The sequence below is a fragment of the Carassius gibelio genome, chromosome B5 (assembly GCF_023724105.1).
Source record: "Carassius gibelio isolate Cgi1373 ecotype wild population from Czech Republic chromosome B5, carGib1.2-hapl.c, whole genome shotgun sequence".
Classification (NCBI taxonomy): domain Eukaryota; kingdom Metazoa; phylum Chordata; class Actinopteri; order Cypriniformes; family Cyprinidae; genus Carassius; species Carassius gibelio.
Genome location: NC_068400.1, coordinates 41,028,411 through 41,042,753, shown reverse-complemented (window position 1 = coordinate 41,042,753; position 14,343 = coordinate 41,028,411). Strand labels below are relative to the sequence as shown.

At 36.4% G+C, this 14,343-nt stretch overlaps 1 protein-coding gene across 2 annotated transcripts in view; it reads right to left on the bottom strand.

Moving 5' to 3' along the window:
- LOC127957028 (transmembrane protein 132C-like) overlaps positions 1-14,343 on the bottom strand; it is a 181,478-nt gene that overhangs the window by 41,516 nt on the left and 125,619 nt on the right. For both annotated transcript variants that reach the window (XM_052555360.1, XM_052555361.1), the window contains one exon: positions 5,813-5,996. In XM_052555360.1, the coding sequence (XP_052411320.1) occupies positions 5,813-5,996 (184 nt within the window). The remainder of the gene's footprint in view (positions 1-5,812; positions 5,997-14,343) is intronic.

Here is a 14,343-nt window from a genome sequence, read left to right as displayed (position 1 = left end):
CATGTTTACATAGAAAAATAATGTAAAGGTAGTGCAATGGAATAGAAAATTACATTCTGTGTGAATGACCCCCAAGTTATCTATTTCATGGAAAGCACCTTGTACTCCCAGGAGTGGGTGAAAAAACAGGAATTAAGAAATTAAAAGTGAAAAATTGCAAAAAAAAAAAAAAAAAATGGACTGAAAGTTATAATTTTTATTCTCCAATAAACTATCTACCAGTCAAGAATGATCACAACGGCTTTCCCTATAAATGCCTTCCTATAGATTTTCTCTGCAGTATTTTTGACATGCTGAAGAATATTCATTTTCCAAAAATCAAACTACCTTTTTCTTCATTTGATTACTTTGTTTTGCTCGTACCTTAGCTACTGAATGCATTAGTTCCTGATGGGCTATATTTTATTTAGTTTTTACATTGCTGATCATACTCACAGCATAAAACGGCCTCTGAAGAGGAAGTGATAAATCTAAGTTGGCAAGGCAACAATGAATAGAACAGTGATCAAAGCCCTCGGTGGACTGTGTGCCTCCGTTAGGCCTGTTAGGGACTCCGGTCCCTGGAGTCGCTGTCTTCCTGGCCCTCGGAATGCAACGCTCTGTCTTATTCAGAAACACAAAGGGAGAGTCGGACTATTAAACACACCGGAAAAAATGCAAAACATCACCATTTAGGCTCTCGTTTTAGGACTTTCTTTTTCCGATGCCACTGTTCCCTCCACTCTTTCTTTGACCTGTGGGAAACATCCATTCATCATACCGTATTATTAAAACTAGGCATGGCAGCTCCATGTACCGCCTGTGATAAATATAGACAAGACTGCTCTCTCTCTCTCTCTCTCTCTCTCTCTCTCTTTTGGTTTCTTCCTCTCTCCTCCACCTTCCTCAGCTTGCTCAAAGTAAGCTAATGAGGAAGACGAACAGAAATATAGAGAGACAAATATGGCCTGAGTGTTTGAAAAAACCTGAAGATGGCTCATGAAGGTATGGTTGGGAAATGAAAGGTAATGGCTCAAATGAACTGCTTCAGGCGGGACGATGTTTAAATTTCCTGTCTCTAATTAGACTAAAAGCACCAGTCCCAGTTGGTGCGGCTGCAGCTTCAAGCCCCTCTTTCTGCGGTTTCATCCAAGGAGGCAAGGAAAATAATCAACATTACAAAAATAAAACTACAAATATTAAATAGTGCATGAACCACTCATTCTCTCATCACCAAGAAAGACACCGGTGGATAATGTTTCAGAGATCTAAATGTAATTTGGGGTAATGACGAATGCCTATATATCGTTTGTGATTGGCTGATTAACTTCAGGTTTTCTACTCCTCTTCCTGATTGGGTCAAATTGAAGGAAACAGATGGACTGAGTACCAAGTAAACAACTCTCCATTCATCCCAATCTAACTAAACCTAAAATGCATTAAATGATCTGTGAGCAATTCCATTTAGGTGTTAGCTCTCATTAATTTAGGATGCACTTCCATCTCTCCACACTTTATGGCACCAGCAGAGCTTACCAAGGATTTGTTCATTAATGCCCCGCCCCCCAAAAAAAGATATTACAATGAAAAGCTGAATTAGTAGTAACATATCACAGGTGCATAAAGCATGCATGCTACTATATTGTTGTAATTATTTTGCAATATAAAAAGAAAAATGCAGGAGAGGACTTATCAACAAATAACGTAATATACTGGAATATGATGTCCATGCATTGTATATATTATGTTCTAACAGTAAATATTTGTAATAACAATAAATAAATAAAACGTTAAATAAATGTTAGAAATAGAAATGATAAAATAATAATAAATACAAATATTAATAATAACAATAATTATAAAACAGGGAATATAACAACTCAGAGCCCTAACAGAAAATGATCTGAAAAACGTTTTTATAATCATTATTTCTAGAATTATATGATGAATAAATACACCTGGAACTCCCATACAAGCTACTTAATGAATAATTAGCACAGGTTCTTCAATATTGCTCATAAAGGCAAGAGCAAAAAATAATAATCTGAATTTTTTTCAAAATCCCTTAAAAACAGCTAACTTTACACTTCGTGACCTTTCCATAAAACACTGCTATTTTTGTCTAAAACAAAAAAATATATATATTAAAAAATCATATTATTTATGCATACTAGTATACATTAAGAGTCATGTAGAAGAAAATATTTAGGAGTCTTGAAAATCAAAAGCCATAAGTCTTTAAAACAACATTCCTTAATTTAAATACTTTATTTTCTATTAATGCTGCCGGCATTGCTTCTGAAAGCTAATATATGTTGCAGAATTGCTGGGTAATAAATGTTATGATATAGTCCATATTGTTAATATGTTAAAAGTTTGTCCCATGTGCCATATGAAAACTGTGTAAATATAAAATGAAAATAAACCACAAATTTACATTCTGAAAAGCCCAAACACACAGAAAGATGTTTTCTCCACTGCCCTTATTCCTTATGAACACTGCGATCCCCCCTCAGTCGCTCATTGTCCTCATATCCTTCCATACCATCTCCAGTTCTATAACTCATTAATCATTTACACAACAAGAAACAGTAATCGAAATAAACCACAGTACTGCATAAACAATTCATTTAAAGTCTCCTCTTTGCCCATCTCTCCATAGCATCGGCTCAACACCGTGCAAATTTGTAATTTCAAATACAGTCGCTATTAAGCATGGCACTCTCTCTCTCTCTCTCACTCACTCTTGCTATCTTTCCCTAATGTAAACAAACCCATGCAGACTGGTATTAAGCGCTGCAGCTGAAAGCCCCGCCCCTCTCGTAGCTACACGCCCCGCTGGGTATTTCAGCAACTCATTGGAATCTTCAAACAACAAAGATAAACAAGTGTTCCAATTAAGAATTAATTACTGCTCAGACACTCAACTGCTTCTGCTCACTCCGCTGGGAACAACTCAAACGATGAGGAAACACACATACACAGTGCAAGAACGATAAGATAGAGGGGTCACATACAGAACACATATAGAGGAAGAGGTGAGTTTGAAGGCAGAAGGTATGAGAGAGAGATAGATGGAAAAAAGCTAAGAAAATGGCTTGGAGGTATCGCCCGTCTGGGGCTTAAAACACTCTAACAAGCCCAAAGCAGAATTACACAGCACCTCAGATGTAAGGAAAGAGCCACACTGATCCAATTTATAACTGGCTTTCAACACCAAAGAGAGGAGAGGGGTGAAATAGCCTCTTTCAGTACATACTCATTGTGGGTAAAATAGTGTCTACACAGCGAGGCAAATTACAGCTAATAGGTCGTATCTCTACTGGAACTCGCCGAGTTCTAAAAGCTACTCTGAGCACAAATATGTCCTGTTAAGAGTTTATTTATGGGGTAAATACACACAGGATGGGTTTGAAAGGGAGTTTTGGATGTAGAAATTAAATTACATTTGGTACAGTTTATTACTTACGCCACTGATGTATAAACTCAATCTTACACAAAAACATTACTAATCGTTATCACACCACGTACCACATCTTTTCTCCTCCTTTTACTTATCGTTTTTTTTTCACACTTTTGCGTGTGGCTTTTTGTGTGTGTGTGTGTGTGTGTGTGTGTGTCTGTGTGTGTGTTTCGTTAATGTACAGTGTTGGGCCACATCCGCAGGAAGTCCAGGACTCAAGCTTGGGCCTTCTTTCATCTTCTGACCTTTTCTGCCGGGAAGTCTCTGGTGTCAGGCGTCTCTGTCTTTCTTTGCTGACAGGTTCTCACTGACTCTAACAAGCTCTAACTTTAAAAGGTTTGGACTGGATGTCACTACGGACATGTAGTATAGAGGGAAAGATGAAGAGAAAAAAGAAAGCTTTATAAAACAATAACACTTAGTAATAAATGTATTTTATATGAGATATATATACCGGTATATAATTATCTGTAAATGTACTGTATATTTTTTTATCTTTTCAATTATATCCAGGTAAGATTTTAATGTTTTGGAAACAAAAGTCTCTTGTGCTCTTATGTACATCAATGATGCATTTATAAAACATTTTCAAAAATATAGTAAAAACATCAATATTGTCAATATTATTTCACGTGATATTTCAGGAATCATTCCAAGAAGCTAATTGGCGCTCAAGAAACTTTAATTTTAATCTTCAATTATTAATGATGAAAACAGATGAATGTGATGAATAATATTTTTCTTCTGAAATCATTGATGATCAGCATTTATTTGAAATTATTTTTTGTAAAAATATATAAACTTCACCATCACTTTTAATCTATTTAATGCATGCTTGCATAATAAAAGTATTAATTTATTTCCAAACAAATATGGTGTGTGTAAAGAAAAAAATGTAGGAAAGAAATATATATATGCATTATAAAAATACTCTCTATCCTTCCGCTTCATTCTCTATGACTTTGCCCCCCACAGATGAAACAGCCATTCATTACTGTGAGATGCTCCATGGAGAGAGTGAGCTGATGGCTGTGTGCTGGAATCATGTACCTCAGCAGGAGAGCCCGGATCGGGGCTGTGAGAGTCACCTCTCCCCCCTGCTGGAGGCACATGTCTCATGGAGCTACAAACTGCGGGAGAAGAACACATGACCTGACCTATCAGCAGCTCAAATATGAAGGTGATTTAATAATAATAATAATAATAATAATAAAATAAAATAAATAAAAAGGTGTGTATGGTTAGCACAAGCGTTGATCTGGAAGACACACATCACAACCTGATCCTCTTCTTCTCTCATTTCCACATTACAACTAAATAATATCTTGTCAATAACAATTACCAAAAAGTAAAACCAAATTAAAAACAAAACAGATCTTCTTCCTAATATGTAAATAATGTGGTCAAAAAAAGCGAGCATTTTACTAAATAAATTCCTCATACCAAGCATCTCTATTGCTCTTCATCTTCACTATTGACTGCACATGCTGTGTTTTACAAAGCAGAGAGATAGTTTCTGCAGTCTTTATGATATATGGTTCTTTTCATCCTATGTTTCTGACATGACAGAGTATTGTTATTCATATCATTCTCAATCACAGGAGGCTGCATGTCTGAAAGACTTAAAGACTTAACTCCCTATAGAGTTGAATCCCTACCTGTCTAACACACAGTTCAGGTGGATGATCTTCATACAGTTTCATCAAATGCAAACCTATCTGCCCCTAAACGACATATAAAACAACAACATATTGTTGCTGTTTGCTGTACGTCAGTCACTGTAAATGTGCAATTATTGTCCAAAAGTGGACTGGACTGTACACATAAAGTCCAAAGTCTGGTCCTGTGACTAATAGGTGCTTCAGTTTTATTACATGGAAACTCCAGCTAGAAATAATAATGCAAAGAAATGTGTAGAAATAATAAAAAAGTAACTTTAAAAAGTAATGTACTCTCATAAAATACTGTGGGAACTCTGGGTACTTAATGTGAAATGATAAAAAAATAATAATAATAATGAAAATATATAATACAAATTAGGTTTGTTCAACTGGCAAGACAAAACACGACAAAGCAATTTCTGACATGCTTTCATCAGATGAACCTGTCTGAGTGCTTTTAGATTAAAGGTAATATGTGCATTTGTTTTGATATTAATATATTTTCCACTATCCCACTTTAAAAGGGACTACAGTCATGAAATCTGAATATTATCTCGATGTATCACTGAAACTTCCGAGATTATAATCTATAAACAAAAAATACATAAAATAAAATAAACGGGGAGCACTATTTTGGGCAGGAATGAACACACAAGGTTAGATGCTAGAAAACCCTGGTGCTGAGGTTGTGTGAGCGGTGCGCTCTCACCTCGGCGATGGGTACGATACCCTGTAGGTCTCTCTGGCTGATGTGGATGGTGGAGATGACTTCGGCAGACGCTCCGGTCGAGGGATACTCTATCTGCCAGCGGATGGACTGAGATGACCGCAGGTTGATGAAATTGTCAATCTCAAAGTCCACCCACATGATCTCATAGAAGGAACCATCAAGTCTGTTGAGAAAAAGAGAAAGACAGATGTTAGATGAGGGGGAGAGAGAGGGAGACACTCTTAGATCAAGGGATTTAGTACAACTGCAGCCGAGAGCCAGACGTCTGTTTTGATGTCTATTGACACATCCTCCAGGACAGCAGGGGGAAGTACTGCTTTTGGCTTCATACAGAAGTTAGAATAAAAAATGCAGTTATTATGTGATGATTTGAAAAAGCCCTTAGAACAAAGGAGCCTTTCAAGATATGCTCTGCTTTACAGGTGAGCGGTGATGATCAAGTAAAAGGAAATCATGAAGATATTAAAATGTTTTAAAATTTGTGTGATTGCATAACGTAATAATAATTTAGGATTTGCTTACTTATGTTGAAAATATTTATTAAATATAAATAAATTATACTAAATTCATTCATAGGATAAGAGTAACATGCCATGCTCAGTATTTAAAAAAACTTCAGTCACATTACGGAATACACTTTAACAAATCAATTCAGGTGATGAATAATTAGTATCTTCAGCACATATAGACTCTTCATTACTGTGTGAGTTTCACTGAAACAGCTTGTACTTAATGCACGTAAAATATTTCAAAAAGATATTAACAATTCGAAGGGTTTACTCTCTGTAATCACATCCACTGAATGAACTCAAGGGACTGATCTGCTGAGGAAATTAGGGCAAAAAAAACCCATTAAAGAAGGTTTATTGTGTGAAACAGTAACAGCCAGAAGACAATGCATCTTAATACAATTAATGAACAACTTGGGGTCTGTGCATTAGTGTCACAAATGGAGAACGAGGGATAGAAAGCACTTAAAGCACTGTAGAATCGTGTAACCATTCAGTTTCTGTCTCAAATGGTAAGCACAGACCGTTATGGGGAATGTATTCACAAAACCTGCAATCCATAACACATGGAACAGTTGATTTCAGCCAACTCTTGTTTTTTTTATTTTGTGAAATATGCATCAGACTGTTGTTCTGCAGGTCAGCATGCACAGGTTTACAAGATACTGTATGTTCACAAGTTTTATTTATGGCACTTAGTAGCAAGTATAAAGATATTCCCAACTATTTACTTTATGCCTGCTGAATAATCTGTAATCATAACTTCTGATCAACAACAACAAACCCCTAAACAACACATAAAACAATGCTTTTAATCACGTTACGTGACGATCAGACAGTGGCCAGCTCTTGGCTGAACACTACAAAGTAGAGCAAACTTTATGCAGCTAGTGAAAAGTCTTGCTCTGTGATACAATACATATGCACGCAGCTTCAAGACTCATGGGATGCAGCAAAAAAACTAAGTAAAACCCTTCTCTGATTACTTCCTCATCTCTTTCTTCTGAATGAATGTGCACAGTTAGAGCACGACCTCTCTAAATGCTCCAAGTTGACCTTTGACATCAGATCATCAGGGGCCAAATAACCGCCTCCCCCCTCCATCCTTGTTATGACACACCCGAAATGGGTTCAATTACACTCGCCCAATCGGCCGCTTGATGGATGTGCTGCTGTCTGACCCCTTCCTCCTTCAAAAAGAATGCTCTGGAAGCAGTAAATGAATCAATAAACCAACAGACAATACTTTATTGCAGAGATGGCATACGTCTACGGGGAGCGAGGAGAGAGGGAGGGGGCGGCCAGTCAGAAAACGAGAGATAAATAATGTTATGAAGAACGAGAGTGAGGAGAAAAGAATCAGTCACAGTCCCTCTCTGTCTCTTCTAGAAGCACAATGTCATTTCTCTGAATAGTAGGAGCGTTTTGTCATTATTTACTTCAGGGTTTGAGTCAGACAGCGATCTGCACCCAACAACGAGCCGCAAACAAGAAAACCACACACGGTCTCGCGCAATTATACGCTAAAACACAAATGCGCCAAACAGGACTTTCAGAAGCGTTAAGAGGATTAGTTATGTAGAAGCAGATGAGAAGTAGAGAGGACAGCAAAGTTATTCTGTATTTGAGGAAAGCTGTTAAGCATTACAAACGGCTGGATAATAAGTGGGACGAAAGAGCATATGACAAAGGAGCGATGCATTGTGGGAATTCTGTATTTCTATTAAAGGCAGAGTTCACTCAAAATTAAAAGTCTCAAACTTGAGTTGTGTTGAATTTTTTGTACCTCTCAAATATAATTTGTGCTTCTTCATATTAAAAGTCATAATCTGTTACAAGACGTGCAATTACTGACAACAGGGTTCAGAAAATGTTAATTTTCTTTTTCAATCGATTCAATGAAAAAATCTGAATGATTCATTAACAAATCAGACATCAGGACTGTCACGGATATTTCAACTCAGAAACGGTTATTATAGTTATCTAAAACCATTACAAATAAACATTTTCGTTACTAGAAATCAAATAAATGTTAACTCAACATACTAAAATAACTAAAAAGGTAACTAAAAACAAATAAATAAATATACATTATATATAAAATTATAAAAACTATAACAAATCCAAAATGAAAATGAACAAAGCACAAATAAATAAACTAACAGAAATAAATAAATAAAGAAACAGCTTTGAATTAAGAGAGAAATTTTTAAGTAAAAAGACTGAAAAAAATATTTTTTACAGTGTACCTCAAAGTCAATGTCATATTTGTAAAAGAAGAACAACTTAAATTTGGTATATTTCTCACACAAAGCAAACATATGCGTATGCATATTTTGCATATTTTGCGTGAAATTTCCTTTAAGAAGAGTATAGTGAAATGTATTCCCATAAACAACTGCCCAAAGAGCAAACAGTGAAAACTCTTCCGAAACCATTGACCAATAACATAACCCCTTGCAAATTTAATTAGCAATGCATCTTAGTGTTTTTAAGCACATGTGATCACGTGTATACTCTCACCCCCTCAGAAACCCTAATACAATTAAGCAATTATCTTTACTTAAAGTAAATTTGGAGGCAAACGGGGGATAAGCACAGGCACCAGGGCATCGGAGTCAAAACACAAACCTTCAGGCAGGATTTTTCACTTTCTCTCTCAGCCATAATTCATTTAAGCAGAGGCAAAAGAGGAGTCTCATTGTCCCCAGCTGTATTAATTAACCATCATCGATTGGTTCAGGGTTTGTGGCCGCCACAGATGCCGAAAAGGCAGGAGTGTTTATCTTATCGTGGGTCAGAAACCGAGAGCAGCTGAGAGGCCGACTCACACCCATTCATCACTCGCCTGTTGTTTAACCTTTGTTGAGAAAGTCGTGTTTCAGAGTTCTGGACAGAAGCAGAGGGAACGGAGAAGTGCAGTCAGCCGTTTGTCACCCTTGACGGGTTCACTCAGGTAAACGTGTACTTCAGGACATTGGTTGAGAGAGTTCCTCCGCAGGTGTCCGGGAACAGTGAGCCAAGGGCTTTCAGTTTCACGTCACCTCTAATTAATCTGCCACTATTCTGAAGTATTTTCCGGAGTTAGGACACAATTGGAAAACAAGGTTCAGATTTACATGACATTCCACTCGAAGAGAAAGTTGTGGCAGATCTTTTTGTCCGTGAAAAAATATTGTGAAACATATTTGGATGTGCACTTGGTGTGAAGTGTGAAGACTTGTTTCACTGGAAGATTAAGCTTGACATTTGAGTTAAAGTAAAAAAGATTTGAAAATATCAAGCATGAATGGATTTACAACAAATTAGATTTATTTAATGCTGACTTTAAATTGATAGATTATCATGATCAGTTACTCTATGTATTGAACAACAATACAGTTAAACAGATTTGACATTTTGTTAAGAAAGTCTGTTATAAATGAGCAGTGCCTGACTGTGCAAAAGTAGCTGCCATGAAGTAGTTATCCTATACAGACAAATTGCATCTGAAATCACATACCGTTTAGTATGCACTACATTTGCTTTGAAATTAAACTGAAAATTTGAAAAATTTAATTTAGTTATAAAATGTCAATTTAAGATTTTTCTTAAGAACAATAAAAATTTTACTTTTTACTTTTTAGTTCATTTTACAAAAAAAGAGGCCCCCTTAATTCAAAGTTTAAACAAGTTTTCATTCTTTCTTGTTTTAAGAACAAACACAAGATTTGTCTCAAGATTTCATCTTCAGTTTGCATTTCAAGTAAATGCATCTTGATTTAAACATGTTTAGATTCATGCTGTCAAACGATTAATTGCGATTAATCGCATCCTAAATCAAAAAGTTTCTGTTTACACAATATATGTGTGTATACTGCATATTTATAATGTATGTATAAATACAAACACATGAATGTATATATTTAGGAAAAATATGTTGTTTATATATTAAATATATTTATATGTAATATAAAATATAAGAATATAAATATATAAATGTATACATGTAAATATTTTCAAAATATATACTATATGTGTGAGTTTTTATATATACACATAATAAACACAGAACACATATTATGTAAACAAAAACTTTTATTTTGGATGTGATTAATCGCGATTAATCGTTTGACAGCACTAGTTTAGATATTTGTATGCTGTGATTAAAGGCCATTCCAGACACTGGAATGAGACCACATTAAAAAATATTTTGATTCAAAATTTCATTTCAACTTGTAAACTTTTACTATACTAAATTTTTTTGGTATACTAAAATATTTTTGGTTACTAATTGCTTCTGCCAATCAAGCAAAAGGGACAAAATACTGAATACTGTAAATTAAAAAAAAAAAATTACTTCATCTTTCCATTAAACATTTTATGAACATAAAATAATCTGTAAAGTAAGCATCTGCAGCAAATAAGAAAAAACTAAACCACAAAAAGGAAGCATTCATAGAAGCATAATAGAAGCATTTACAATAGCGGTCTCATACACAAGTGTCTGAATGTATGCCTATGTGGTCTTGTTCCCATGCAGCAGTGAGACAGGTTGTTCAGAGCCATCTTTGTCTTGGCTCAGGCTCAAGTTCAGCCCAGCACGGAGGAACAATCACTTCATGGAAGTTTGTTGAGCTAAATATAGTGCCAGACACTGACCTAATTGCTATTTTACCATGCAAGTGAGGCAGGTTAGAGAGTCAGCATTCAAAAAGAAAGAGAGTGTGTGTTTGTGTGTGTGTGTGTGTGATAGAGTGACTGAAAGAAGAACAATGTCATATCCTCGTTACTGACCGCTGGCTACCATCCAGAACTAAATCTGTCATGGGACAAAGAACGAGAGGATAAAAAGCAACGAGCATGAAAGAGAGAGAGAAAGAGAGGAAGGCAGCAGAATGTGTCTGAGCTTCTCGGTTGCTGTGGTGTTCTAGTATGTAGCAGACAGTAACTGAGGTGACAGACGAGTGGAGCACAGCGGTCTGACGCTAAACCACGCGGAGGTCTGTTCGGCTACAATGCCTTATCGTACACACCACACAATAGCATACAAGTGTGTGTGTGTGAGTACACCTGTGTGTGTGTGAGTGTGTGCGGCCTGCCAACAGAGTCTTCACACGCTATAGAGCCCAAAAGAGACAGAAATGTCATGCTAGTGATCTTTCTCTTTCCTCTCTCACCTTCATTCTCCCTCTCTTCACCTCTCTGCTCTGTCTAGAACACAATGCCTCTTCCGACGCTGTCATTTCACCACTGGGATCCTCTGCTGTGTTTAGGTCATAGTGAATGCGAATACTGCCTCGTAAAGCGTATTCACTCCGCAATAACCACCCTGACTGCTCAAGAGGGTTCACAGGCTGTACTGGAAAACATCAGAAGTTCCATTAAATTACAATCAAGCCCATTAACTGTGAGAGTGCAAGTATATTCAGATGGATGTGATGACAGATGAAATCTATTTCTAGAGGCAAAGGCTGTATATTAGCTGAGGCAAGGTGGATCGCTGAATGATTTGTTCAAGTTTGGTGTTTTTGCAGCGGACCGCTCCATCTCCACCAATCACAGACTTTAAAAAAAAAAAAAAAAAAGTGAGACCAGCAATAAACGACAAAGATGGATTATTTGGTTATGCGCAGCATCCTTTGAGACCCCTAAAATCGCAGTTATAAGATGTAATGTCTACAGTAAATAATGAGAAATTATTACAATTTATTTAACTTTTTAAGTAAAGATATCCATAATGCAACACAAGATTTCTATGTAACAGAAATGTAGCAGAAAAATCTTAAACAGCACTATCATATTCAGCATTAATAATAATGAAAACTGTTTCTTGAACACCAGAATAGCACATAAGAATGAATTCAGTAGGATCATGTGACTCTGAAGATTGGAGGCTTCTCAAGAAGTTTTTTTGTTTTGTTTTTCTCAGAATTAGGCCTTTTCATTAAATTTTAGATGAAATAAAGGTAGCCTAGGTGAGCATGAGAAGCTTCTTTCACTCCCAAAAAAATACCAACCATAAAAACCTCAGTGTATTATGACAAGTAAAGCGTGCAAAAACTGCAGTTATGAGAACTGACTTATGCAAATTGTTTCAAGTAAATTCATATTGCATTAAAGATGTTCAAATATCTTACTGGAAACAGGAATGAATGAACAAGATAAAATCAGCATTATCTCAGTTAATTAAAAAAAGATTTTGCATTTAAATTTAAGTTAAATCCATAAAACCTAAAACCTAAAAGTTTCTACCATATTTTTTACAGTAAAATTCTGACAACCACAGCTGCCAGTTTTTTTTACTGTAAATTTGACTGAATTTTCTTTTACAGTGCTCTGTAAGGTACGTTGGGACAAAAGTTATATTCACACATATTCAAGCACTGTCTATATCAGCTTTACTTCTGTAGAGGCTGGATTCCACCTCTCTACTGTTTGTTCATGCTATAATCCATCCCAACAGAGAGATGGGAACAAGACAAATGCTTTTTAAATCTGGCCTCACAAATAATCCGCTGTCAGAAATACTGACAAACTCCAGCAAAATCAGATACTTACTAGAACACAATAGTGTAAATAGCTTATTCAAAGCTTTTCACTGTAGAGTTTTTTTTTAGTGATAACAATGTTTAACATTTGATAAAGAGAGATAAAAACAAAACGCAGACCAGATTCAAACCTTGTCATCCATTTAAGAATCAGTGCTCAACGGCGACCGCTAGTTGCATTTAAATCATACACTACTCATTTTGCGTTAGGCAACTGCATGCCATACACACATCCATAACAAGCTGATTTTGAATAAATTATACAGAGAAAGCGAGCAATGTGACAAATACTAGAATGCTACCATCCCATTATAATCGCTAAAGCTGTCACTGCAAGTTTACGCTGTTTCACATGACTGTAAGTTCAGGACCAGCTCACTGACCGTCCACAAACAGACTCTTGCGAATGCTCCCATTATAACAAACACGGTCTACACTGCACAATAAATCTCTTATTTACACTGTGTCTACGCTTTGTTGATTTTAATGAGAGCATTCTAGTTTTGTTGTGTCTTGTTTCCAGTGTTTGCTGTGTCTCACACAGTCCGTATTGTAAGCGAGCTGCGCAACATCAAACAAATTCAAAACAGTTCCAAATTACGCCAATTATGTCAAGAAATGCCGTTTCTTAAGCAATCAAGCAATTTATGTGCCACCACAATAGGCCAACAGACTCATTTAAATGCCTTTTATTCATCATTGATTCAAATATTACAAATAAGTTTACAAAATGGTATTCACAGACACTCAACACATAAGTAACACCTGCGCTAAACATTATGCCACGGCTCTGACATATACATGAAGAGCGCTTGAAATGATTCATGAAGCGAGATGCACTTATCTCCCTTAAAACCTTTTCGAGGGCTATTGGTCCAGCACAGGCAGCTGAGGAAGTTTATTATGGCCTCAGTGCTCAAGGGTTTGGAAACTCACCAAGGCCAGTAAGTCAGCCATGAGCTCAAAAAAAGGACAGATCTACTGTAAGAGTGTGTCTGTGTGTGACAGCTTGAACAGCCCTAAATCAGATGTCCTCACTCTCCCTTTGTAACGCCCACTCACTGCTAATGGCTTTGAAATGCAGCCAAGTTTTTTTGCTGGTCTTTCGTTAAATCACGCACCTAAACACAAATACTGATGCACATACACAGGAACCAAGAGCACACATGAAACGTGTGAGAATGTATGAGTACGAGATGAAAAAATGTGAACAATTTTATCTAGAGAAACCTCAAAAACCAGCCCTCTTACCAGACAGACAAATAGATGGATGGACAGACCGACAGAAGTTAGTTTACAGCGTGTAGTGGATGGATGGATCAAGAGAGATAGACTGACAGCTTATGACATGCAATGAATGGACTGTTGAAGATAGAATGATAAACAGACAGACAGACAAACAGATCATGGCATGTAGTGGATGGATAGTTGGAGACAGATAAATAAAAAGACAGATGGACAGCCAGATAGT